This window comes from Prionailurus viverrinus, chromosome C1 (assembly GCF_022837055.1).
Source record: "Prionailurus viverrinus isolate Anna chromosome C1, UM_Priviv_1.0, whole genome shotgun sequence".
In the NCBI taxonomy this organism is placed as follows: domain Eukaryota; kingdom Metazoa; phylum Chordata; class Mammalia; order Carnivora; family Felidae; genus Prionailurus; species Prionailurus viverrinus.
In genome coordinates this window covers 13,406,130-13,427,934 of record NC_062568.1, presented here as the reverse complement: position 1 = coordinate 13,427,934, position 21,805 = coordinate 13,406,130, and the positions used below count along the sequence as shown (strand labels likewise).

The 21,805-nt window shown below is 53.2% G+C and overlaps 3 protein-coding genes across 13 annotated transcripts in view; 1 reads left to right on the top strand and 2 right to left on the bottom strand.

Annotated features, from left to right (window-relative positions):
* Positions 1 to 10,185, bottom strand: part of NHEJ1 (non-homologous end joining factor 1) — a 92,368-nt gene extending 82,183 nt beyond the window's left edge. Inside the window, exons 1-2 of the mRNA XM_047869690.1 lie at positions 10,011 to 10,185; positions 2,226 to 2,229 (exon numbers count right to left, since the gene is read on the bottom strand). The gene's annotated coding sequence lies outside the window, so the exon portion shown is untranslated. The remainder of the gene's footprint in view (positions 1 to 2,225; positions 2,230 to 10,010) is intronic.
* SLC23A3 (solute carrier family 23 member 3) lies at positions 73 to 14,470 on the bottom strand. Of its 10 annotated transcripts, none has more exons than XM_047869673.1 (21): positions 14,340 to 14,470; positions 12,900 to 12,987; positions 12,331 to 12,439; positions 11,427 to 11,508; positions 11,140 to 11,260; positions 10,926 to 11,054; positions 10,263 to 10,324; positions 9,799 to 9,916; positions 9,439 to 9,572; positions 6,382 to 6,592; positions 6,050 to 6,207; positions 5,793 to 5,890; positions 5,508 to 5,581; positions 5,120 to 5,301; positions 4,678 to 4,801; positions 4,425 to 4,578; positions 3,209 to 3,462; positions 2,533 to 2,638; positions 2,061 to 2,225; positions 969 to 1,064; positions 73 to 876 (listed from the first exon to the last, which is right to left on the bottom strand). In XM_047869673.1, exons 1-21 carry the CDS (start codon positions 14,348 to 14,350, stop codon positions 587 to 589), a joined length of 2,766 nt encoding a protein of 921 aa, XP_047725629.1. In that variant the 5' UTR covers positions 14,351 to 14,470; the 3' UTR covers positions 73 to 586. The 10 variants fall into 10 exon arrangements, with proteins under 10 accessions (XP_047725629.1, XP_047725632.1, XP_047725630.1 ...); XM_047869676.1 differs by having other exon boundaries at positions 4,425 to 4,539; XM_047869674.1 differs by lacking the exon at positions 14,340 to 14,470 and adding an exon at positions 13,937 to 14,321.
* A 99-nt stretch (positions 14,471 to 14,569) lies between these two features.
* RETREG2 (reticulophagy regulator family member 2) lies at positions 14,570 to 20,294 on the top strand. 2 transcript variants are annotated; one of them, XM_047869685.1, is made up of 9 exons: positions 14,570 to 14,853; positions 15,134 to 15,240; positions 16,238 to 16,268; positions 16,620 to 16,755; positions 17,169 to 17,253; positions 17,590 to 17,733; positions 17,890 to 17,981; positions 18,144 to 18,279; positions 18,535 to 20,294. In XM_047869685.1, the coding sequence occupies exons 1-9, from the start codon at positions 14,570 to 14,572 to the stop codon at positions 19,158 to 19,160; spliced, it is 1,641 nt and encodes a 546-aa protein (XP_047725641.1). In that variant the 3' UTR covers positions 19,161 to 20,294. The 2 variants fall into 2 exon arrangements, with proteins under 2 accessions (XP_047725641.1, XP_047725640.1); XM_047869684.1 differs by having other exon boundaries at positions 17,890 to 17,984.
* The last annotated feature ends 1,511 nt before the right edge of the window (positions 20,295 to 21,805 follow it).

The window sequence follows — 21,805 nt, the reverse complement described above, 5'->3', positions numbered from 1 at the left end:
TTGGATTTTAATTAATAATTACATAGGTCTTTTTTTTTAATGTTTATTTATTTAGAGAGAGCACACAAGCAGGGGCAGAGGCAGAGAGAGAATCCCAAGCAGGCTCCACGCTCAGCACGGAGCCCTACACGGTGCCTGAGCCAAAGTCAAGAGTTGGACACTTACCCGACTGAGCCACCCAGGTGCCCCTACATAAGGCTTTTTAAATGGTAGGTGCCTTAAGAAGGCAGGGACCCTGTGTTCTCCATATCTGTAGTTCCAAGACCTTGCACATGGGAGGCCCTCAATAAATATTTGTTAAGTGAATGCTGGGGTTCGACTAGAGATAGTTCACATACAAAATCTCATTCATTCATTCATGGTCCACTAAACCATGGCCCCTGCCCAGAACAGTTAGGCCTAATTAAGAGAAGGAAAGGCAACACACCTATTGGGAAGTGAGACCTTTAGGTGGGTCCATTTCTCACACACACACACACACACACACACCTTCTTCCTAGGAGAAATTAGAGCCTGGGAGCTGACTCACACAGCAAGCTGGGAGATAGGGCTAAACTAACCAGGACAGGGGTAGGAGTCCTGGTAATCACTGGGACCTGAGTTCTCTGCTAGACTCAGGACACTGCTCCCCAAAGCCAAGCAACAAGTCTGCTGTCTCTCCTGGCTCACAGGCCCCTCCTTCCTCATTCCTAGGGTCTTCAGGCAGAGGGCAGAGGCAACGGAGGGGCTGGGGGATACAGGGAGACCAATTTGGGGTGGGGAAAGGAAGTTGGTACTCTTTAGCAGCCTTCTCCCTGGATTTCTGAGGCACCCGAGCCTCTTGGGTAGAGAAAGGAGATGGCAGCCCTTGACCTAGGCCTCGCTCAAGCCTTGTGCCTGCAAAAGAAAGGTTGGTCAGGCTGTTGCCCCACCCAGGGAGTGATAACATCCGGGCTGCTCCCCAGTGCTGGGGCTTGGCCTCAGCTTACCAGGAATGGTGTTCTCTAAGAGGAAACCCAAGAGTCCTGCCAGGAAGATGGGCTCTGTGAGCAGCGAGCGCAGTAATACATCCAAGGGGCTCCAGCCTACAGAAAGTTGGGGCCATGCAGGAGGGGAACTCTGATCCTATGCAAGGCCAATGGGTCATACTTCTAGACCTAAATCTAAGTCTTGGGCTAAGGACAGATCTTTTCCCATCTCCCCCACCTTTTACCCCTACTCTCTAGTTCCTCCACCCAGGCCCTTCGCACAAGGTCCCTGCCTATCATCCTGTCTTCTGAGCATCCACATGCCCTCTGAATATGCTTTGGTAGTTCCAGGCTCTGGAAAGCTTGGTATTAAAAGTCCCAAGCTTACTTCCCACTTCCTATATTCTATGCTGTAGCCTGGTTGTCTCAACCTCAGTACTACTGACATTTTGGGCCATATAATTCTTTGATGGAGGAGGGCTGTCCTGTGCATTGTAGGATATTTAGCATCATCCCTCTATCCACTAAATGCCAATAACAATCCCCTCTTCCGTTTGTAATGGCCAAAAATATCTCTGGATATTGTCAAATATTCCCTGTGGGGCAAAATCATCCTCAGTTGAGTACCACTGCTAGTTGCTAAGCTCCACTAACTAATGTATTTGCTACTCCTCAGACATACCCTATGACCCTATTTCTATGTCCTTGTTTATGACGGTTCCCCCGCCAGAAATGACCTTCCTCTCACTAAATATGTTCAAATCTTACCATCCTTTAAACCAGCTCAGTGTTAACTTGTTCTGTAAAACTTACTTGGATCATCTTAAGCAGAAACCATTTCTCACTGCCAAGCACCCCAGCCAGCTCCTTATCTAAGCCTTTCCTGTTACGTTCCTACACATGTCATCTCTTTTGTTAGACCGTAACATCTGGAGGCCCCTTTATATCCGAAGGGGCTAGCCTGGTGCTCAATAAATATTTGCTAAACAAATGGGTGAACTATTTACACCAAATCACAGAAAAGGGTGTGGGACCTGGAGTCTAGAGAGCCTCCAGCCTCCAGCCCTTGCTTTCCCAGTACTGTCCAACTCCTCTTCCCATCCCCACCCCCACCTGTGCTCAGCACAGGGGCTTCCTGAAGCCATCTCGGAAGCAGCAGGGCCATGAAGACGGAGAAGCCAACAATGAAGACGTTCCGCCCAGAGTCAATGTCAGCCAGGTGGAAGCTGGAGAATCCAGTAGACAGAACCACGGCCTGGGTCACCCCAAGCACCCCACCTGTCTCGTAGGGAAGTAATCAAAGGGGTTGGGAAGGGCTGGCAAGGAGAGAGTATTGCAGGGTGGGGCAGGTTGTGGATGGAGAGAGACAACCAAAGGCTCATTTTCCCCTTATGTCGGAAGCCCAGTCAAGAGGCCAAGATGTTGGGCTGAGAAAATGAGAGCAGCTGACCCACAGCTGACACCCCATAGGTCAGGGGTGCTGTTCAGAAAGAGAGGGGGCCAGCCACAAGCAACCAGTTGGCCATCCTGGGGTGGGGGTGGGGGGCACTGGTTCAATACCAGTCCTGCTGATACATCCACTCACCAAGTACAGGCAGTGGGATGGTGGTGAGGAGCTGGGCCAGCCTCGGGGAGAGCCCAAGCCCCACGCAGAGCAGTCCCACCAGATGGGCCACTCGCCGAGATCCAGCCTGTGCGAAGCAGAGATGCTAGAAAACACAGCCACCTCCTTGATTGCCTCTTCAAGAGTTTTGCCTGGCTGGCCCCTTCTCATCATTTGGATCTCAACTCAAATGTGATCCTTCCGAGAAGCACTCTACCTAAAGGACACTCCTTTTCTCAACCACTATCCCCCTACTACCCTGCTTCATTTTCTTTTTCTTTTTTTTTAAGAGTTTATTTTCAATTTTTACCTGCTTTGTTTTCTTGATAGCACTTAACACTCTGTACCTATCTTACTTTTTTTTTTTTTTTAATTGTCTGCCTCTCCCTCTCTGAAGTGCCCAAGAGAGCAAGGACTTTGTATGACTTGATCTCACCGGACGCCCCAGCAAGGGTACCGTGCCGGAGGTATGGGAGTTTAGTAGTGACTTAGTGTCTTCCTCACGGTCCTAGCCGTTACCACTTCTAGGCACCTCCCTAAATGAGATCATTGAGGAGGCGTGCCTGGCAGGATGCTGGACACAGATGGCAACCGGTCAGCGTGAGTTCCCTTCCCTCTCGTGTACTTCCACTCCCCTGCCCCACCCCTGTCCACATACCTGGATAAGACTCACTGTGCCCACGTTGGGGAAGCTGGATGCAGTGCCCAGAGGGCTCCCCAACAGCCCGGCCAGCACACTGCCCAGACCCTCCAGGCTCAGCCCTCGATTGCAGGCATGTGGAGGTGGGGAAGGCAATTGCAGGAGCCGGCCACACAGGGCATAGCAGCCCAGGGAGCTGGTGGAGGCTGCCAAAGCCATGGAGATGCCTGCAGCCACAGCCCTGGGTGTCAGCAAGGGCCAGTCCCACTCACCTGGGGAGGGAGAAAAAGCCACCTTGGGGCCAGACTCAAGTCTGGAGCATCCCCCTGCTTCCAAAGGCCTGTGCCACAAGAATCCTCAAGACCCCATTGTCTTTGAAGATAATGTCTTCTGACAGAACCAACAAACTCAGGATAAGGACCCATTCCTTTATCATGGTCTACAAGGCTTCATCTTCCACCACACTCTGCCCTACTCTCTTCACTCCAGATAACACTGGCCTTGTTTCAGGCCCTTGTCCTTGCTGTGTTGCTGGCTACCACAGAGCCTTTGCACATGCTGCTCTCCCCACCTAGAATGCTCTTCTCCCTTGCCTTCACCTTGTTAGCACCTCCTCACCTCTCACATCTCAGCTCAAAGATCACTTTCTCAAGAACAGTTTTCCTGATCTCTCTGGTAAAGTCAGATTCTCCGTTATAAGCTGTCATTACACAATGCATCTCCCCATTGTTACACTTACCACATGTAATTTTCAATTTACTTGGGTGACTGTTTAATTAGTATCTGCATTCCCTAGCAGATATAACCTTCCTGAGTATAGGTACTGCGTCTGTCATATTTAACACCACGTCCCCTATCACATGCCCAGCACATAATCAGCACTCAACAGACCTCTATTAAGTTGACGAATGAACAACTTTTGTACACAATGCCTCAAAAGCAAACTTCATATGTAGGGCCACCAACTCCAATGCTTGTGAGGGTAGGTAGCATAAGTGTGTAAATCGGATGAGGATTATTAACAGGGAGTGATGGGCTTGCAGATGTCTCTTAACACTAAATAAAACACCTGTGGTGAGGGGCTGGTATTGTCCTTCGGACTGGCAATTTCTCTCCCCTGGGTGTTTTGAGAAAGCACAGGATTTAACTCAGAAATGAAATTCGCTAAATCTTGAGTTCAAAGAAAAAGACCTCTGATTTGAGTAAGAGGCTGAAGGACGAAGAGCAGACCTACCTGGGTGAGGCAGCCAAACCCATGGTGCCTTGGGTGAGGCAGACAGCTCCGGGGGGATGACGCTCAGCCCCAGAAGGGCAGAGATGATCCACACACAGGCCACTGGTATCAGCACCTGAGGGGCGAGATTGAGACCGGAACCTTCCAAGCCAGCCTTCGAGGGGTAGATAGAAACCAAAAAGGTAGCGGGCCAATCAAGCGTTCCATGCCAGCCCTTCTCACCTCAACTCGCCCTGCCCAGACCCCAACATACCGAGAGGAGCCGGAAGACAGGAATGTGAGTGTGAGGCGAGGAGGCTGAAGCTGGCCTCCAGGGGCACCGAGGTAACTGGCAGGAGCCCAGGTGCTGAGAACAGATCACCATGACCAGGATAAGCCTAGGGGAGAGAAAGAGCTTTAGGAGCAAAAGGAAGCAGGCATCCTGAGGGGGGTAAGGGAGGTAGGGGAGGGGCAGAATTCCCTAACAGGGATCCCAGAGAAGAGAAGGAGGAGGACACCTTGGAGGGGCAGCAGGGCACGGTGTAAAAGCCAGGGAGACCCCATGAACCCAGCGAAAGTCCTGGATTCCAAATCCACAAAGCATTGTCCCTGCTCAGATGGCTGCTGAATCGGGTAGGGCCAGCTGCTCTGCCCTCCCCCAGTCCCGCACAGCCCACTCACTGGTCACCACCCCATGCCCCTCAGGACTTACGTACAGCAAGGCCAGGCCCCAGTGAGTAGAGCAGAAAAGGGACACCTCCCTGTGGGCAGAGAACCCTGCCACCACCAGGCTGGGGGCCAGCACCAGGGGCCCACAGTGGGAGAACAAACGGCCGGGACTCCCCAACAGCCCCAGCGTGCCCTGCAGCACCCCGGATACCACCACAGCCCCGGACACCTGGAGAAGCCGAGAAAAAGACAAAGAGGATGCATTCTGCTCCATCAAGTTGACCTCAGTCTGGACTTCTCAACTAATCCCAGGGGGTGGGTCTCTGTCCCAACTCCTTCCCCCAGATCATCTCAGGCCCCAGCAAATGGAAACAGGAACCTCCTCCATCCTGGCACCACCTTCAGCCCTCCTGCTCGCCATCCCCAGGCACTCACCTCTCGGAGAGAAGTGTTCCGGGGCGCCAGGCCATGGCAGCCAGGCCCCCCACACAGGCGCAGCACAAGGGAGGCTGGGGAAAGTTGGGGGCGTGGAGAGGAGAGAGGTAAGTGGGACAGAGCCCCATTGTTCTACAGTCCTTGCTGGTCCGGGGCACAGCTCCAAGACCCCATAGCCTAGCAGTTCCCACCACTGCCCACTCTCAATCCTGTGCCCACCCAGGTCTGGAGGCTCAGACTGGCACTCCACTCCACCCTCACCCTGTGCCCTTGCTCTGTGCTCACAGTTTCCAGGTGTCCGGATGGCCAGAGGTAGCTTCTGGCTGGTCAGCACCAGAGCAGGGACAAGGAACTCTAAGGACGGAGCCTGGACAAGAGGCAGCCTGTAGGAATAGCAGCCCTGGCTACTAGAGACAAGTGGCAGCCAAAAGGACTCCTCAGGCCACTCCTACACACACACACACACACACACACACACACACACACACACACACACACGCTTGCAGGAACCCGCCCCATTCTCTCCAGGGAGTTCCCCTCACCTGCTGCCTATCCAAATTTGCAGGGTGGTAGACACACCACACGAAAAGAGGCTGGAGGCCAGCAGTTGGGCAGGGGAATATGAGAGCTCTCCTTGGGGGAGATTTTGAAGCAGGAGCAAGTGGGAGACACAGAGCAGAGAAGCCAGCACCAAGATATGCTGCAGGAGAAGAAATGGAAAGGAGAGTCTTCAGAAACAGGTGGAAATGCCTATTTCCTGAGGGTTTCTCATGCCACGCCTACTCTCCCCTCCCCCCCCACCTGCTCTCCCCCCCCCCCCCCCCCCGCCATCACCCCTTCAGCTAGGACTAACTCCTACACCTCTGCCTCCTACCTGCAGAGCCAGAAGACAGCTGAGGCCCCAGGGAGGAGGCCCACACTGAGAGGCCCAAGGGTGAGAGGAGGGATTTTGGACAGCAGGCTGCGGTGGGAGTGGTGGTGGCGGCAGTGTGGTCAGGGCATCCTGGGGGCCCGTAGACTGGAGTTGGATGGGATGGGGGTGTGATCGGCTCATGCTGACTGCCTTTCTTCTTGTCTTGGCTGCCCTGGGCCAGAGTTAAGTAGAGAGAGTAAGAGGTCGGAGTTTGGAGGAAGTTAGCTGCCCGGAGTGGGGAGGGGGTGGAGGCATCAGTGAAGCGGAGCGAAGGGATGAGGGATTTGGGGCAGGACAGGCCCTTTCACCTTTGCCCAGCTCTTGTGCAAATTCCATCACCCATTAACTGGGGAGCCACGTTCTGGACCCCTCCCCCGCAAGAATCTCCCATGTAGATCCCCTGTTTCGTGCTTTGGAAAGTAGGATACGAGAGGTGGGGAGGAGACTTATCAAATATCCTGGGGAGGTTTTAGTGTTCCCTCCTCACAACCAGGATTTGAAACGATCATGGTTACACCAGTTCTCAACCCTTTCAGGGTCAAGCCCCCAGGACTACCTGGGAAGGAAATGCATGGGTAATGTCCCTACATCATGCATGGCAAAAGTGACCACAACTCTATATAATTTTCCCACTGTAACAACAGAAAGGAGAAATAAAGGTAAGTGATAATAAAAAGTATTTTGTGGGGTGCCTGGGTGGCTCAGTCGGCTGAGTGTCCGACTTCGGCTCAGGTCATGATCTCGTGGTTCGTGAGTTTGAGCTCCGCATCGGGCTCTGGTGCTGAGAGCTCGGAGCCTGGAGCCTGCTTCAGATTCTGTGTCCCCCTTTCTCTCTGTCCCACCCCTGCTTGTGCTCTGTCTCTATCTTTCAAAATTGAATAAACATAAAAATAAATAAATAAATTAATTAATTAATTAAAAGTATTTCATATGTGAAACTTGGGCCCAACTAAAGAAGACAACGTCATCCACTGCCTACCCCATATAGAGAATAACCATGGATGTGATAACTACAACATCAACAGATACTAGTGCTTTCCTGGCGACTCATGTATCACAAGCAGTGTTGCCATTGGTGACCTGATGTTCCAAAGTAGTGAACAAGTTCTTGGCCAAGTGCAGAACAAAGCAAAGTCCAGTTTTAATTTACACGTAGGTACATTCCTGGCAAACTTTGAGTCTTTTCCAAAATGTAGAAAAACGATTTCGTGTTTACATGTTAAAAATAGTTCTATGCTCAGATAAACAGGCTTTCCGTATACATGATGTCCAGCAGGGCATTCGAAAGTTATCTTGGGAACTCTTCATAAGGGAGGGGTCTCAAGCATTCCAGGATGCCTAGCATCTGGACCATACCAGCTAAATGCCAGTATCATCCCTTCAATTTTTCGCTGCAATCAAAAAATGCCCCATAAGTTTCCAGACTGCCCCCTAGGGGACAGTACTACCTGTGTTGTGGATCATCTTAAGAAGAAGTCCCACCCAAATACTCTCAGTCCAGGTGCCACAACAGTTTACTTTCTTCCAGGGACAACCCAGCTTTAGACTTAACACCAACTACCACCATGTGTCAGACCAGACTGGAAGTCAGGACACTCGCCCTGGCTTCTCAGGATCCACAAGGATGGAACCCACCCAGCACTTGTGACAGGGCCAACCTCAGGCATGATAGAGTCACCATCTGTGACCCAGAGCACCCAAGTCAAAGCAGTGCTACAGGCCCCTGAGTGCTGGGAGCAGGGATGAGTGTAACTTTGAGATGGAATCCTGTAACCATCAAACAACAAGGAAGTTCTAAAATGGGGCTCAGAGCAAATGAGTTGCAAGACGATGGGCTCAGGAAGTAGAAAAGCTTAGAATCTAGATATGGGGAGGAAATTCTTCCAGGGCTGCCACGGAAGAAAGAATCCCAGCCATGCAACTGAAACTGTTTATTGAAACCTCAGTTCTACAAAAGCGTGAAAAACCCAAATACAAAGCAGTGGCCAGAGAGGCCTGTGAAGAGAACACCCAGGAGAAGAACTGGAAGAGAGGGAAGCCCAGGAGCAGGGTACTAAGAGGCTGGAAGACAAAAGGGCAGGGCTGAAGGCGGCAGCAGTCCCTGGCTCCTTTAGGCTACACCCAAGGGATGGGGTGTGGAGAGGGTTTCCCACCTGACCCCGCCTTCCCTCGGCAGATCCCACCTTGGCCCTATCAGTCCCTCGCTCTCCTGCTTCAGGGACATCACTCAGGCCCCCAATCAACATTTCCTCCCTCCCTCACCCCACTTTTCCCCTTCCATCATAGGGAACTCAAAAGCAAAAGTCTAGAACCCAGGGAGGTGGAGAGACAGGGGCTTCTCCTCTGTCTGGCTGTGATGTGGCCCTGGTCACCAAGCTGGAGCTTTCCCTGGTACCATCACTGCTCTGGCCAAGCAGCCAGCCACTGAGGTCTAGGAGAGTGAGTGACCTTCAGTCCTTCTACCCCACAACCCCTTAAGCTCCATTACCTAGGAGGACGGGGACCAGCCAAGGACCCAGAGAGGTAGAGAGGATCTAAATCAAGCTTTCCCCCTCTAGGTTCTCAGGGATTCCCAAATCCTCTTAATGCATTTGTTGAATGCCTGCCTAGCCCGGGAAAATGAAAGACTTGAGACGGGCTAGCTCCATGACACTGAAAAGGGAACACTGCTGGGGTGGGGGGAGCAGGGGGGGCATTGGACTCCAGAGCCAGGGTGGAGCCAGGCCACGGGAGTGGTACCCAGGGCTGGGAGACCCAGTGGAGACAGTATGGTTGGAGTGGTGGCAGGCGTGGCAGCTTGGGGAGTCTCTCTGGAGCTTCTGGCAAAGGGGACAGTTATGGAAAAGAGTGGGAGGGGCAGGAGGGTCTGGGGGAGGCAATGGTGGAGGAGTCAGTGAAGCCAGAAGACTGCCCCAGAGTGAACGCAGCCCTGTGTCACCATCCAGGCAGCTGGAGACGTTAACAGGACATGGCAGGCACTGTGGCACGGGAGAAGGTATGCAGGGTTCCAAGAGGCACCTGGAGGCCAGTCCAAGGTCCGGGGGGCCGGGCGAGGGGCTGCAGGGCAGCCCCAAGGACTGGTGAATTACAGCCAGTGACGCCACAGCCAAGGCCACACTGCTCACATATGCCATAGCTAACAGGCAAGACAGCTGCGGGAGCGAAGATAAGAAAAGTCAGTGCCCAAATACCCTTCCCCCAAAACCTGCTTCTGACTGCCTTCAACACATCCATCCCTTGTCTGGAAACTTGTGCTCAAGTCAGAGCTCTCTGTCGCCATCTACTCTCAAACCCCATTTCCTGAGACTTTCAGCATTTGCTCACCCCACCTTACACACCAGCCCAGTTAAGGCCCCTATCTTTCCCAATCCTCCTCACCTTTGCCAGCCGCTGGCAGAGGGAGCCCAGGGCCAACTGCCAGGCCGGCTGCTCCAGCAGCACACACAGGTCTGTGTAGGTGTACCAGCCCCGCCGCCGTCCCTGCTGCTCAGCCACACTGTTGGAAGGGGAGAGAGACAGAGGACACCTTCGATACTCCTGCTACTGGCCCAGTGGCACCCTCACTCCCCTGGGGACCCACACTGGGGAACCTGTTATACACACAGGTTCCTAAACTACCTGTTGGTCCAGAAACGGAGAGCGAGCCTAAGATCTGTGTTTTAAATAAGGTTCTATCACCCTTCCAAAGAAGATTACAAAGAGGGCAGATAGGTTTAGGAGCGATTACCTTGGGAGATTCGCCTTGTTGTCTCCTCCCTCCCCCCAGTTACACCCTAACCCTAACGGTTTAGATCTAAGCCCCCAAATTCCATAAGCCCCTCTTCCCAACTCCTAGAACCTACCAGCTCTCCAGCCAGCTCAGCACCTCAAAGATCTCCCGAGGGTCAGTGTAAAGACGCCAATCCTATGGGTAAGAAGAGAAGGGCACCAGACCAAGTTCAGATAGGAGCCACAGCCATTTAATAACCAACCAAGACCACGGCAGCAGCTACAACCGCCACTACGGCAGATGCTTTTCTTGGCACTTACTACGTGCCAGATACTGTTCCAGGAGCTTTTATATATTAACTCATTTGATACCACATTATCTGGTTTCACATTATACCCTCAGTTAAGGGCAAAGAAAGAAAATAATCCTAAGAACGGTCCACACTCATAGGGAGCTCACAGTCATGAGGCAGAGAAACTCTGGAAGCAAATAATCAGAACCCAGGGAGATAAGCTCTGACTCAGAGTGTAACATGTTGGGCCTGAAGGAATTAGGGAATGGTGTGGGGCCGGGAGTGGGGGGGGGTTCCATTTCTGGCCTCACCATGCCAAGAACCTCCAAAGGCTGTGGTTGGTCCAGAAAAGCTGGGAAGGGAAGACACTAATAAGGAAAGACACAAGGAGAAGAGACAAAAAGAAACAAAGAAACTACAGAACGCTGACTGAGAAAAGCAAAGGATGAAGGGAACATGAGGAGCGGTCAAAGAAACAAAGTGAGAAATAGAACAGCTACTCACCATGGCATTCAGGAAGCCCCTCTCCAGGGCATTGAGAGTGGGCACGGCCACACCCCCTGCAGCTCCCCATTCATCATTGAAGACCTCCTCCTCCTCCCCTTCATCATAGAGGTACTTACTGGCCACCATCTGCAGGGCAGCCAGAGGTGGTATCAGAAGCGCTCACACCCGGCTCCTGGGTCACCAGGACCCAGAAGGGGAGGGGGCGTCTTACCATGGAGATCAGGAACAAGTCAGAGGACGACACGTGCTGTAGGTAGTCTGGGTTTCGATGGCGGAGCCGTTCAATGTACACCAGAGCAAGCATCATAGCACACGGGGAGATGCACGCCTCCCTGAGGGGCAGGAAGGATCAGTAATTAACCACAAGGGTCTTTCAACACTTGTAACTCTTATGATGCTCATCCCTGTGTCTTTATACCTTCTCTTTAGAGACAACCATTTTCCCCTTTCTCTAGGGCCCAAATACTACCACCCTATCCCCCTCAATTCCAAGCTCACCGGGACACATGAGCTACGTATTTCTTCTGGAGCCGGCGAATAGGGCTGGGGGCTGCCTTCTGGAGCAGTTCCACAGCAATGTCTACAGAAGGCAAAGGGAAGGCAGAGTAAGCAAACAACTCCTCCTTGCCACCACCACCCCCAACTCCCCCACACACCCCCATCCCCAGTGCTATCAGCAGAAGACCCAGATCTGTATTATCTGAAGCCTTGGGGACAGAACCACAGTAACAAAATGTATCAAATTCTCCCACGTTGAGACAAAAAGAAAACCATTCTACATTTGGATTTCAGCTCCTTCCAACAGGAAGGCTTATTTTCCTGTCACCCGAAATCATCTAGATTTGTCTTTCACCTTGCTCATTTGAGAAAATAAACGTGCCTTGCGAATTTGGGATACATATGATGTGTTTCTCGTATACAAATCAACAGTGGGGGCACCTAGGTGGCTCAGTTAAGCATCCAGACTCGAGTTTAGCTCAGGCTCATGATCTCACAGTTAGTGAGGTCGAGCCCCCTGTCAGATTTTGAGCTGACAGTGAGGAGCCTGCTTGGAATTCTCTCTCTCTCTCTCTCTCTCTCTCTCTCCCTCTCCCCCTCTCCCTCTCTCTCTCTCTCTCTCTCTGTTGCTGTCTTACCCCCCGCCCTACACACACGCACTCTAACACACCCTCTCAAAATAAATAATTAAAAAAAAAAAGAGTGGCACAGATTTGTAAGATAGCAATGTTTTTTTACTCACTCAGGCTAAAAAAATGTGGAATGGAAACCCAGTCCTTACACCAGACACGGATAAGTTAGCTATGAAAAGACGGTGTAGCTCATGGGGTACACCGAGTTATTTTGGTGACTGCTGACAACCCCATTTTCATGCTTCTTACTTGCCCAGGTACAAAACACTAACCTGCCACGGGGCTGGAGAGTTCCTCCAAGCTGCAGTCAGCTTCCCAGTCCCAGCCATAGTAGAGTCTCCTTCGGATCCGAGCGCTGAGCTTCTGGTGTCCAGGGAGGAACTGAAATGGCAGGTGGTGGAGGGTGAAAGGCAGGGAAGGCTACGATGGAGATCCTGGCTCCAGGCTGGGAATGGGGTGCGGGGCGGCGGGTTCACCTCACTGTTGGTGGGACCCATGCCCCACCCAGCCCCGTTCTCTAGATTATTTGCCAATGGTAGTTTATCTACACTGAGCGTGGGGGCGAGGCGGGGAGATATCCTCCACCACTGACTACTCTCCAGCAGAGGTTCTCGGAGAAGGTCCCCGGCGGCCACCCCTACCTCCAGTCCCCTACCCCGCGACTCTCCCTCAGGGCCCAAGGAGCCGGGGCCTCGAGTAGTTAAAGCTCGAGTGGCTGCCGCCCGGCTTCCGCACCAAGCCGTCAGGCGAGTTCGCGGCGCCGCCCGGGCCGCGAGGGGAGCGCCGGGGATCCCGAGCTCAAGCACAGGAAGGCCAGGGAGGGGGCGGGCCGCGCTCTCACCGAGAAGTCCTGGAAGCCCGTGAGGGAGAAGGTGCCTTCTTCGTCCAGCAGGAGCCCGGCCAAGTCCATCGCGCCGCCACCTGCCGCCCTGAGAAAGTGGAAGGGAACGAATGGTAAGGGAGCCGCGGAGCCCTCGCCTGAGCGCCGTCCTCCCCCGCGCGGACGGCCGCCTTCGCCAGCGCAGCCCCCAGTCCTCGCGCCGGCGGCAGCAGGCGGGGCCGGGTTGGCGGGCGCCTCTTCCTGTTCCGCCCCGGGCGGGGCTCGGGGCTCCGGGCTCCGGGCTCCGCGATCCGGGCTCCGGGTGTGGGCCTCGGAGGCCAGGGCGCTCACCTCACCCAGTGGAGAGGAGACTCGGCTGCGAAGCGCGTGTTGTGCCTCTGTCCCGCGTTTAGTAGCCGCGGGGGTGTCGCCGGCGAGTCAGCGCGCGGCACTTCCTGCCGCCCGCGGGGCCCAGCCGCCAGCCCCGACCGCCACGGAGGAGCCAAGCTCGCAAACCTGGTCGCCCTGAGCCCGGGCGAGTCCCAGAACTAAGCCCCAGCGTGCCCTTGCCTGGGTGGGTAATGGGGACAATTCCCGGGGGACCACGCCACACTGAAGATGAACGAGCCCGGCTGACCTTTTCGTATCAATGTGGATGTTAATATGAGTAGAACAAAGATGCAGGACGAGTCGCTCCCAAATATGTTTTTAAAAGATACGCACATTGAACAATATACATGTATAAAATGCGCCGGAAAAAACACAGAAGAAACAACAGTGGGTACACTGTGGAAACGTGGCAGGGAAACTTACTTTTTGCTGTTTACCTTACTTTCGGTAGCTTGAACTCTAAACCTAATTACGTATTTTGTGGGGTCACTGCAGAAACTAAATGGTCACAAAGAAATACAAAGCGCCTAGTACGCTGTAAGCCTCAGTAAATGGAATTAATGCCCCCCCCCCCAAGAGTCAACAACAGCTAAACAGGATTCTATTTTTAAACCCGCGACCCCAATCTCCCGTTTGAGCAAGGGAATGGAAAAAGCTCCGATACGTGCCGGCAGTAAAGTTTACGTTTGGGGAGGAAACAACTTTACTGAGTAGGTGAAGCTGTTTTCGAGTCAGTCGAGTCACGCGCTGGTGTTTGTTTATCCGCCGAGAGGAGGGAACTGGGAGGACCAGTAAGTCAAGGACTGACTAATGGGACAGCCGCCGCCCTTCCCGTGCTGAAGCAGATCCTACTCCGGACACTGGGCATTTGGCAGCCCACTTCCTGCCCCTTCGGCCCGCAACACACCGGGAAAACCGGGCCAGCACGGGACTCCCTAGCCGCCCTGCCTACATAGGCAGAGGAAGACGGCTGGAGTGCGAAGACACGGATACACAGTCCTTCGGTCCCGTGGAGCCGGACAGCGCACAGTCACGACCCGAGATCACGACTCCAGCAACCACAATACGAACCTGCGCAGCATAGGAGCGCTGGCAGCCGCCTGTGCGCAGGCGCGGGCCGCCCTATCCCGGCGGTTAGGGTGCGTCACGTGACGGCTCGTCTTTCCCCCGTCACGTGACGGCCCCTGGGCGGCCTCGGCTGCGCTCTCCGCGGCGTGCGCCCCCTTCCGCCTGACGCGCCCCCGGCGGCGGCCGCGCAGCCCTGGCTCCTCGCGGGCTCGGGCGGCGGCTGCGACGGGGCTATGGCGAGCGGCGGCGGCGGCGGTGGTAACACCGGCGCGGGTGGGGGCCCGGGGGCAGGCCTGAGCCTCGGCCTGGGCCTGGGTCTGAGCCTAGGCATGGGGGAGGCCACCGGCGAGGCGGAGGAGGAGGCGGCCACGGCCGAGGCGGTGGGACGCCTGGCCACGACGCTGTGGCTGCGGCTCCGCGGCTGGGAGGCAGTGCTGGCGGCAGCGCAGCGGCTGCTGGTGTGGGAGAAACCGCTGCACAGCCTGGTCACGGCGGCCGCACTCAACGGCCTCTTCTGGTAACGGCCACGGAGGAGGGGGCGGGGCCGGGCTGCGCGGGCGGGCGGGGGCGGGAGGGGCCGGGAGCACCTTTCCTGTTCCTGGGGTTGACACTTGCCTCGGGGGAGTGACCCCCTTCCCCCGTCTGTTGTCGGTCGGGGTTGTCCCATACCTCTGTCTCGGGTCTCATGGTAGGCCTGGAGGTTCCGGTTCCCCCATCAGTGGGCGCTTTTCCGCCTTTCGCGTTGGATGCGGGGGCCTCTCACCCACTCATCGCTGAGGTGCCTGTCTCTCCCTAAGGTTGCTCTCTTCGTCGTCCCTCCGGCCCTTCTTCCTACTCAGCGTCTCACTTTTGGCCTATTTTCTGCTGGATCTCTGGCAGCCTCGCTTCTTCCCTGACATCGCAGGTGAGTATTCATTCAGTAAGCCCCGTTGTGCACTTGCTTTGTGCCTGAGCCCGCTGGGTGGGTTGAATGGTGAGGGCAAATGTACAGCAGGCCCCCGGGTCCCAGGCACCACCTTAAAATTAGTGTTACTGTGAGCGTAGTAGTTAAGAGTGCAGACTCTACAGCCACATTGCCTGGGTTCCATTGCTTGCTCTGCCAGTTTGCTGTGCGTGTGACCTTGTAAGAGCCACTCAATTTCTATTTCCCTCGGTTTTCTCTTCTATAAAACAAGAATGATAGAATTTAGTCGGTAAGCAACTGAAGACTAAATGAATTAATACCTGTTCTGTGCTCGTGGTAGAGGCTCAGATAGCACAGGAATCATGGGAATATTAGGTTCTGTTTTTGTTGTTGTTATGCCTGTATTTACTGAATGGGTATTTTGGAGCAATTAGATGTCACCTGTGTGTGAGCTACTTGGGATGTAAACACGAATAATGTGTGTTTGAAAAGAGTGAAGTTTAGGGGCACCTGGGGGGTCTCAGTCAGCTAAGTGTCTGACTCTTTTGATTTCTGCTCGGGTCATGATCCCGAGGGCAGTGAGATCGAGCCCCAAGTCAGGCTACGTGAGACTCTCTCTCTCTCCCTCTCTTTTGCTGCCCCTCCCCTATGCACGCATCTTGTGTGCTCTCTCTCTCAAGATAAATTAATTAATTAAAAAAAAAATTAAAGTGTGGGGTACCTGGCTGGCTCAGAGCATTCTTGATATCGGGGTTGTAAGTTCAAGCTTCAGGTTGAGTGTAGAGGTTACTTAGAAATAATAAAGAAATCTTTAAAAGAAAGTGAGTAAAGAGGGAGACAGTTGTGTAAATAGAAACAATTATGACAATGTAACTTTTCCTATGATTGGTGTCTGAAGGTGCTCTGGGAATGCAGAGGAGGGGCAACTGTTTCTGCCCTGGGAAGTGTCTCCCAGAGCCCTACCACTCCATAACTTGTTTCCCACCTCTCTCTATAGCATCATCCCCAGAGGAGCCCCACTCTGACAGGTAAGTGCAGGCCAGCTCTTGAAGACAAATGCCCAAACCCTGTTTTGCTTTGGTGCCAGTGTCCCCACAGGGCAGGGCGACACTGCAGGGTCTGCAGAGACCCCAGCATAGCAAATGGACTGGCAACAAGTTCGGTCCTGGGTTCCTATTTAAGTGTTTGGGTGCCTGATGCTTTGGGGGCAGAGGGTTGGGAACTCTGGGCTTTGCTTCCCAAGATGAGGACAGCCTCCTTTTGGGAGGTGGGGTTGTCCAGTTTTTTAGACTGAAGATCTCATTGGCGTTCTCAGAGGGATTTGAGTGCCTAGGAAGCTGGTGTCTGAGGCCTCCAGGGGTCATGTCATGTCTCCCCAGTGAGGGTGCGGGGTCAGGCGCCCGGCCGCACCTGCTGAGTGTGCCCGAGTTGTGCAGATACCTGGCTGAGAGCTGGCTCACCTTCCAGATTCACCTGCAGGAGCTGCTGCAGTACAAGAGGCAGAATCCAGCTCAGGTAACCTCTTTCATGTCATATAACAGTTTCCCGCACTGTGGGGAAATAGAGGTAGGAGAATGGGGAGAAGTAACATGAAATCCCTGGTTGGACACTGAAGGAAGAGGGTTGGGTGCCTTTTTGAGGCAACACATGCAGCGAGTAGCCTGGTATAGGAGTAGTCTCATTTCAGAGAGTAAGTTTGTGATGTTTTGATACTGTTTCTTGTTAAGGGATATCAGTCTGAGTTGTAGGCGTTTGATGATGCCTATTGTAAGCTTAGTGAATTGGTTGTCTTGGGCATTCTCTTGACTAGACTAGATTAGATCACTGCATCCCCAGAAGGCATACCCCTCCTTCCACCAGCTGAACAGCAATTTCTTGCCCAGATGAGTGGGGCATATACCTCTCAGACCCTGTTCTCTTCTCTGCAGTTCTGTGCTCGAGTTTGTTCTGGCTGTGCTGTACTGGCTGTGCTGGGACACTATGTTCCGGGGATTATGATTTCTTACATTGTCTGTGAGTAGACTTTAACCCCTGCCTTTCCCAAAGCTGGTTCCTTCTCTTTCCTTGACTGGGTCAAAGGGACTGGCTAGCCCTAAGGGAGGGAGGATGGTGCACTCTCTTTTTTTTTTTTTTTTTTTTTTTTGATGATCTGTTTACGGAGATCTCCAGGGGATGCTGGAGTGTTAGTGATGGTGGAAGAGTCATCTGGGCAGGAGAGTGGTAGATGTGGAGGGAGAAGGTTTGTCCAGCCTCCAGAAAGCCTTCAGCAATTTCTGTTTAGGGACCAGTTGCGTGAGGGCCCTCAGGAAATAGGCATAGGAAGCCCTGAGTGGACTCTCTAACCTCCAGTGCTGAGCATCCTGTTGTGGCCCCTGGTGGTTTATCATGAACTGATCCAGAGGATGTATACTCGCCTCGAGCCCCTGCTCATGCAGCTGGACTACAGCATGAAGGCAGAAGCTGATGCCTTGCATCACAAACACGACAAGAAGAGTAAGGGGCTCCCATGCCCAGGAGGGGGGTGTGGGGGAAGGCATCGGTTTATGGCTCATGAAGTGCCCTGGAACTTAGATACTCTCTAGTCTCTTGACCACGTTTGTCCCCCACCACCGTCTCTGCTTGGTCACTGCCCTGCTGTTATTTCTCTAGAGCGGCAGGGGAAGAATGCACCCCCTGGAGGTGATGAGCCACTGGCGGAGACAGAGAGTGAAAGCGAAGCAGAACTGGCTGGCTTCTCCCCGGTGGTGAGGTCCAAGGGAGATGGGATGCCAAGTAGAGGCTGGAGGAGAATCTGCTTCAGAGCAGCTACTTCTCAAGAGGGTGGGAGGCAGTGGGCGGGGGTGCTTTTGAAAAATCGGTTCTCTTATTTTCTCATCTGTTCTGTTATCTGGGTTCTCCTGCAGGTGGATGTGAAGAAAACCGCATTGGCCTTGGCCATAACAGACTCAGAGCTGTCAGACGAGGAGGCTTCTATCTTGGAGAGTGGTGGCTTCTCTGTATCCCGGGCCACAACTCCACAGCTAACTGATGTCTCAGAGGGTATGAGAAGCCCTTTGTCCTCCCAGTCTTCCTGTTCCCTGTTGTGGATGCTGGCCATGTTCTCTATCACCCCCAGAAATGTTTTTTCTGAGAACTGATCCTATAATTCGACTTCAAGCTCTGAAAGACCTTAACGCCTAAGGCCTGGTCCAGTATTCCATGTCCTGAGTTCTCATCCTTGAATTGACTGCCTGTTGTGAGAGTTCAGAAGAGCAGGCCCATCCACCCATTCCTGACTCTTTGTTTTCTGCATAGATTTGGACCAGCAGAGCCTGCCAAGTGAGCCAGAGGAAGCCCTGAGCCGGGAGCTGGGGGAGGGAGAGGAGACGGAGCCAGTCCCTCCTGAAGACCTGCTGGGCCCTCCTCAGGCCCTCTCAAGGCAAGACCTGGACTCAGAAGAAGAGGAGGAAGATGTGGTAGCCAAGGAAACCTTGCTTCGGCTCTCGTCCCCTCTTCACTTTGTGAACACGCACTTCAACGGGGCAGGCTCTCCCACACATGGAGGGAAGCTCTCCCCTGGAGGACCAGCGGAGACACTGAGCCCGGAGGCAGTGAGTGGTGACCTCCCCACTCCACCGAACACCCTGTCACCCCTACTTTGCCTGGCCGAAAGCGACCCGGTCCCCTCCCCCTCAGTGCTCCCACCTCCTCCCCAGGACTTGCCCCAGGCCCTGTCTGTCCCTGAGGAAGAAGAGGCGCTTACCACTGAGGACTTCGAATTGCTGGATCAGGGGGAGCTGGAACAGCTGAATGCTGAGCTGGGGTTGGGGCCAGAGACACCCTCAGAGCTCCCTGATGCTCCACCCCCTCCATCCCTAGGGCCCAACACCCTCTCTCTGGTACAGTCAGACCAAGAGGCTCAGGCCGTGGCAGAGCCATGAGCCACAGGGGAAGGAGTTGCAGGCACAGTAGGGTTTCCTGGCCAGGGGCGTCACCGTTTCCTCTTTTCCCTACTCTAGGGAGGGGTCGTACATGGGGAAGCTGGCTGTCAGACGGTAGCCAGTCCACCCTCAGCCTGCCTGCCTGCCTGCCTGCTGTCCCAGGCCTGGAACAGTGCCCGTGCCTGGGATTGGTTTTAAGTTTGTAAATAATTTTACACTTGGGTTAGTGGATGTGAACAGGGCTAGGGAAGTCCTTCCCACAGCCTGCACTTGCCTCCCTGCCTCATCTCTACTCTCATTCCACTATGCCTCCAGCCCTGGTGGTCGTTCCCTTTCTTTTTCCTCCTATCCTCAGGGACCTGTGCTGCTCTGTCCTCGTGTCCCACTGGTTGTTTAGTTTGGGCACTTGACCATTTGTCTTTCCTGTCCCGTGTTCCTCTCTGCTTTATATCCTGCCTGTGTCCTGTCCTTAGCAGCTCCATCCCCGCTCTTTGCCGTCTCCTTCCCAGCAGGTGGTGGCTAAGCTTTAGGGAGGCTCCTGTCTGGGTGGTACAGACTAAACCTGGGGTGGTGGGTCAGGCCGGTGGTTATGCACTTAACGTCACTATAGCCCACATAACCTGCACCGCGCCCTTGCCCTAGATCATCCCAGCCTTTCGTGATGAGGGAGGAGAGCGGGAATCCCACAGCATGTGCACCAGCACTGCATTAGTGAGCAGGAGCTCCGTTTTGTTGGGATGAAGGGTCCTCTTACTCTAGGAAGGAATAAGGCGACCGCTCTCTGGGCCGTGAATGGTCCCGGTGTGGTGGGACCCCCTACTAGGGTCAGGAAGTGGACAGTAACATCTGTGCAGGTGTTGAGTGGAAAAATAAAGTGTTGATTGGCTAGAACTGCTGCTGCCTGCCTGCCTCGCTGTGAGCTGCCTCCCACACTGCTCTGTTCCTTCCTCACCCCTCACCCCTCACCCTTGTGCCCTCAGACTTGTTCCTGGCTATTTATTTACCTTGGTGCAAAACAAGGCCAGAAGCAAGGATTACCCCAACAGCCCTAACTTGCCCTTAGTCATCTTCCCTGACAGAGTGATCTGTACAGTGAGATTTAGCATGTGTGAATAAAGTGTACGCAGGAGGAAACTGCCTCGTCTTCCTAGTCAGTACAAATCAAGGACCAGAACGATCGTTTTCTGCCATGTTGCCTACAACCTCAGTGTCCCCACAAGTCCTGTCCCGTCCGCATATTCACAACTAGCTCACTCAACCATGACTTGTTTATACTGGGGACCCAAACAAGACCTATACCCATATCAAAACTGCTTTGAGTCCAAGGAACACTGAAGAAATAGTACGAATCAAAAGCAGAATATGTGTGTGGCACTCTTCCAAGCGGTTTATTATATTTATTAACTCATTGTTTCCCCTCCTAATCCTGAGACACGTAGCAACTCCATTTTACAGGTGGGCTAACTTTCCTGAAGACCACAGTCCTAGTAAATGATGGAGTCCGGATCCAAACTTAGCAGTTTGGCTCCAGCAACCGCCCTGGAACAGGAAGCCCCTGTTCATTAAAAGGGCACAAATGGGGAGGTGTTGGAGGATGTAGGAACTATAGAGAACCAATCTAATAGCTTCGTAGTGTGGACTCCGGAATCCTTGCTCTAAACTTTAGGGGGAAGAACAACATTAGAGAAAGCCCTGAGCTGAGCAGATGGCCTCTTTGAGGAGTTCACATTCTCTGCCTTCAGCTGGAAGCATACCGTACTTCAAGGCTGCCTGATTTTGGGGGGTTGACTCACATGCCATGTCTCTCCTAAGCACGTGAGAATATTTTCCTCCATTTATTTCATCTTTTCCTGAGAGACCATCCGTTAGGGTTGATTGAGGCCCTGTCCTCTGCCTCCAAAGGACCATGCACTTCTAATCACCTGGCGGTCTCAGAAGGGAAAAAATAGAGTTCTAATCAACAAACGGGAGATTCAAGAAAAATAGAATTAACCGATCAGAAAGACAATAGCTGCCATATGCGTCACCTTGAATCCATTTTTTTTTTTTAACTGAATTTTATGTTTACTTATTTTGAGAGGAGGGAGGGGCAGAGAAGGGAAAGAGAATCTCAAGCAGGCACCGTGTCCAGTGCTGAGCCGGATGCAGGGCTTGGTCCCATGACCCCGGGATCATGATCTGAGCTGAAATTAAGAGTCAGATGCTTAACTGACTGAGCCACCCAGACACCCCCATTTCCTTCTTACACTTACAGTCTGAAGATAGAGCCAAAAGCCTTGGATCAAAACATTCGCCATAGATTTGAAGTTCACGAGGGTCAATTCTTGACATTCACCTTGGTCTGATGGTTGCTACATGTTTGTCTACAATTTTTTTCATTATCAGGTGTCCTGGCTATTTCCTGCCCATGATGAAAGGGACAAGAAGAAAGCTTTTCCTATGAGTGAAAGAAAAACGGGCAGAGATGTGAAACCTACAATTTAGGCTAAACAAAAATCACCAGTAGTAGTACAGGCTGGGGCAACAAGAGTCGATTACATTTATGTTGGAGGAAGGGCAGTGCTCTTCAGTCAACTATACATTCAAACAGCTGACAGTGTAAGGTGTCTGGTCATAAACTTAATTTTAGGCTGCATTGCTAGAAA

Excerpts from the sequence above, each read along its gene's own strand:
- RETREG2 (XM_047869684.1), top strand. The coding sequence starts at position 14,570 with ATGGCGAGCGGCGGCGGCGGCGGTGGTAACACCGGCGCGGGTGGGGGC. Across the intron at positions 14,854-15,133 it reads GCACTCAACGGCCTCTTCTG|GTTGCTCTCTTCGTCGTCCC; the intron begins GTAACGGCCACG and ends TCTCTCCCTAAG. Across the intron at positions 18,280-18,534 it reads GCTAACTGATGTCTCAGAGG|ATTTGGACCAGCAGAGCCTG; the intron begins GTATGAGAAGCC and ends TTTTCTGCATAG.
- SLC23A3 (XM_047869673.1), bottom strand. Across the intron at positions 11,055-11,139 it reads ACTTGTTCCTGATCTCCATG|ATGGTGGCCAGTAAGTACCT; the intron begins GTAAGACGCCCC and ends GCTGCCCTGCAG. Across the intron at positions 5,582-5,792 it reads CATCCGGACACCTGGAAACT|CCTCCCTTGTGCTGCGCCTG; the intron begins GTGAGCACAGAG and ends AACTTTCCCCAG.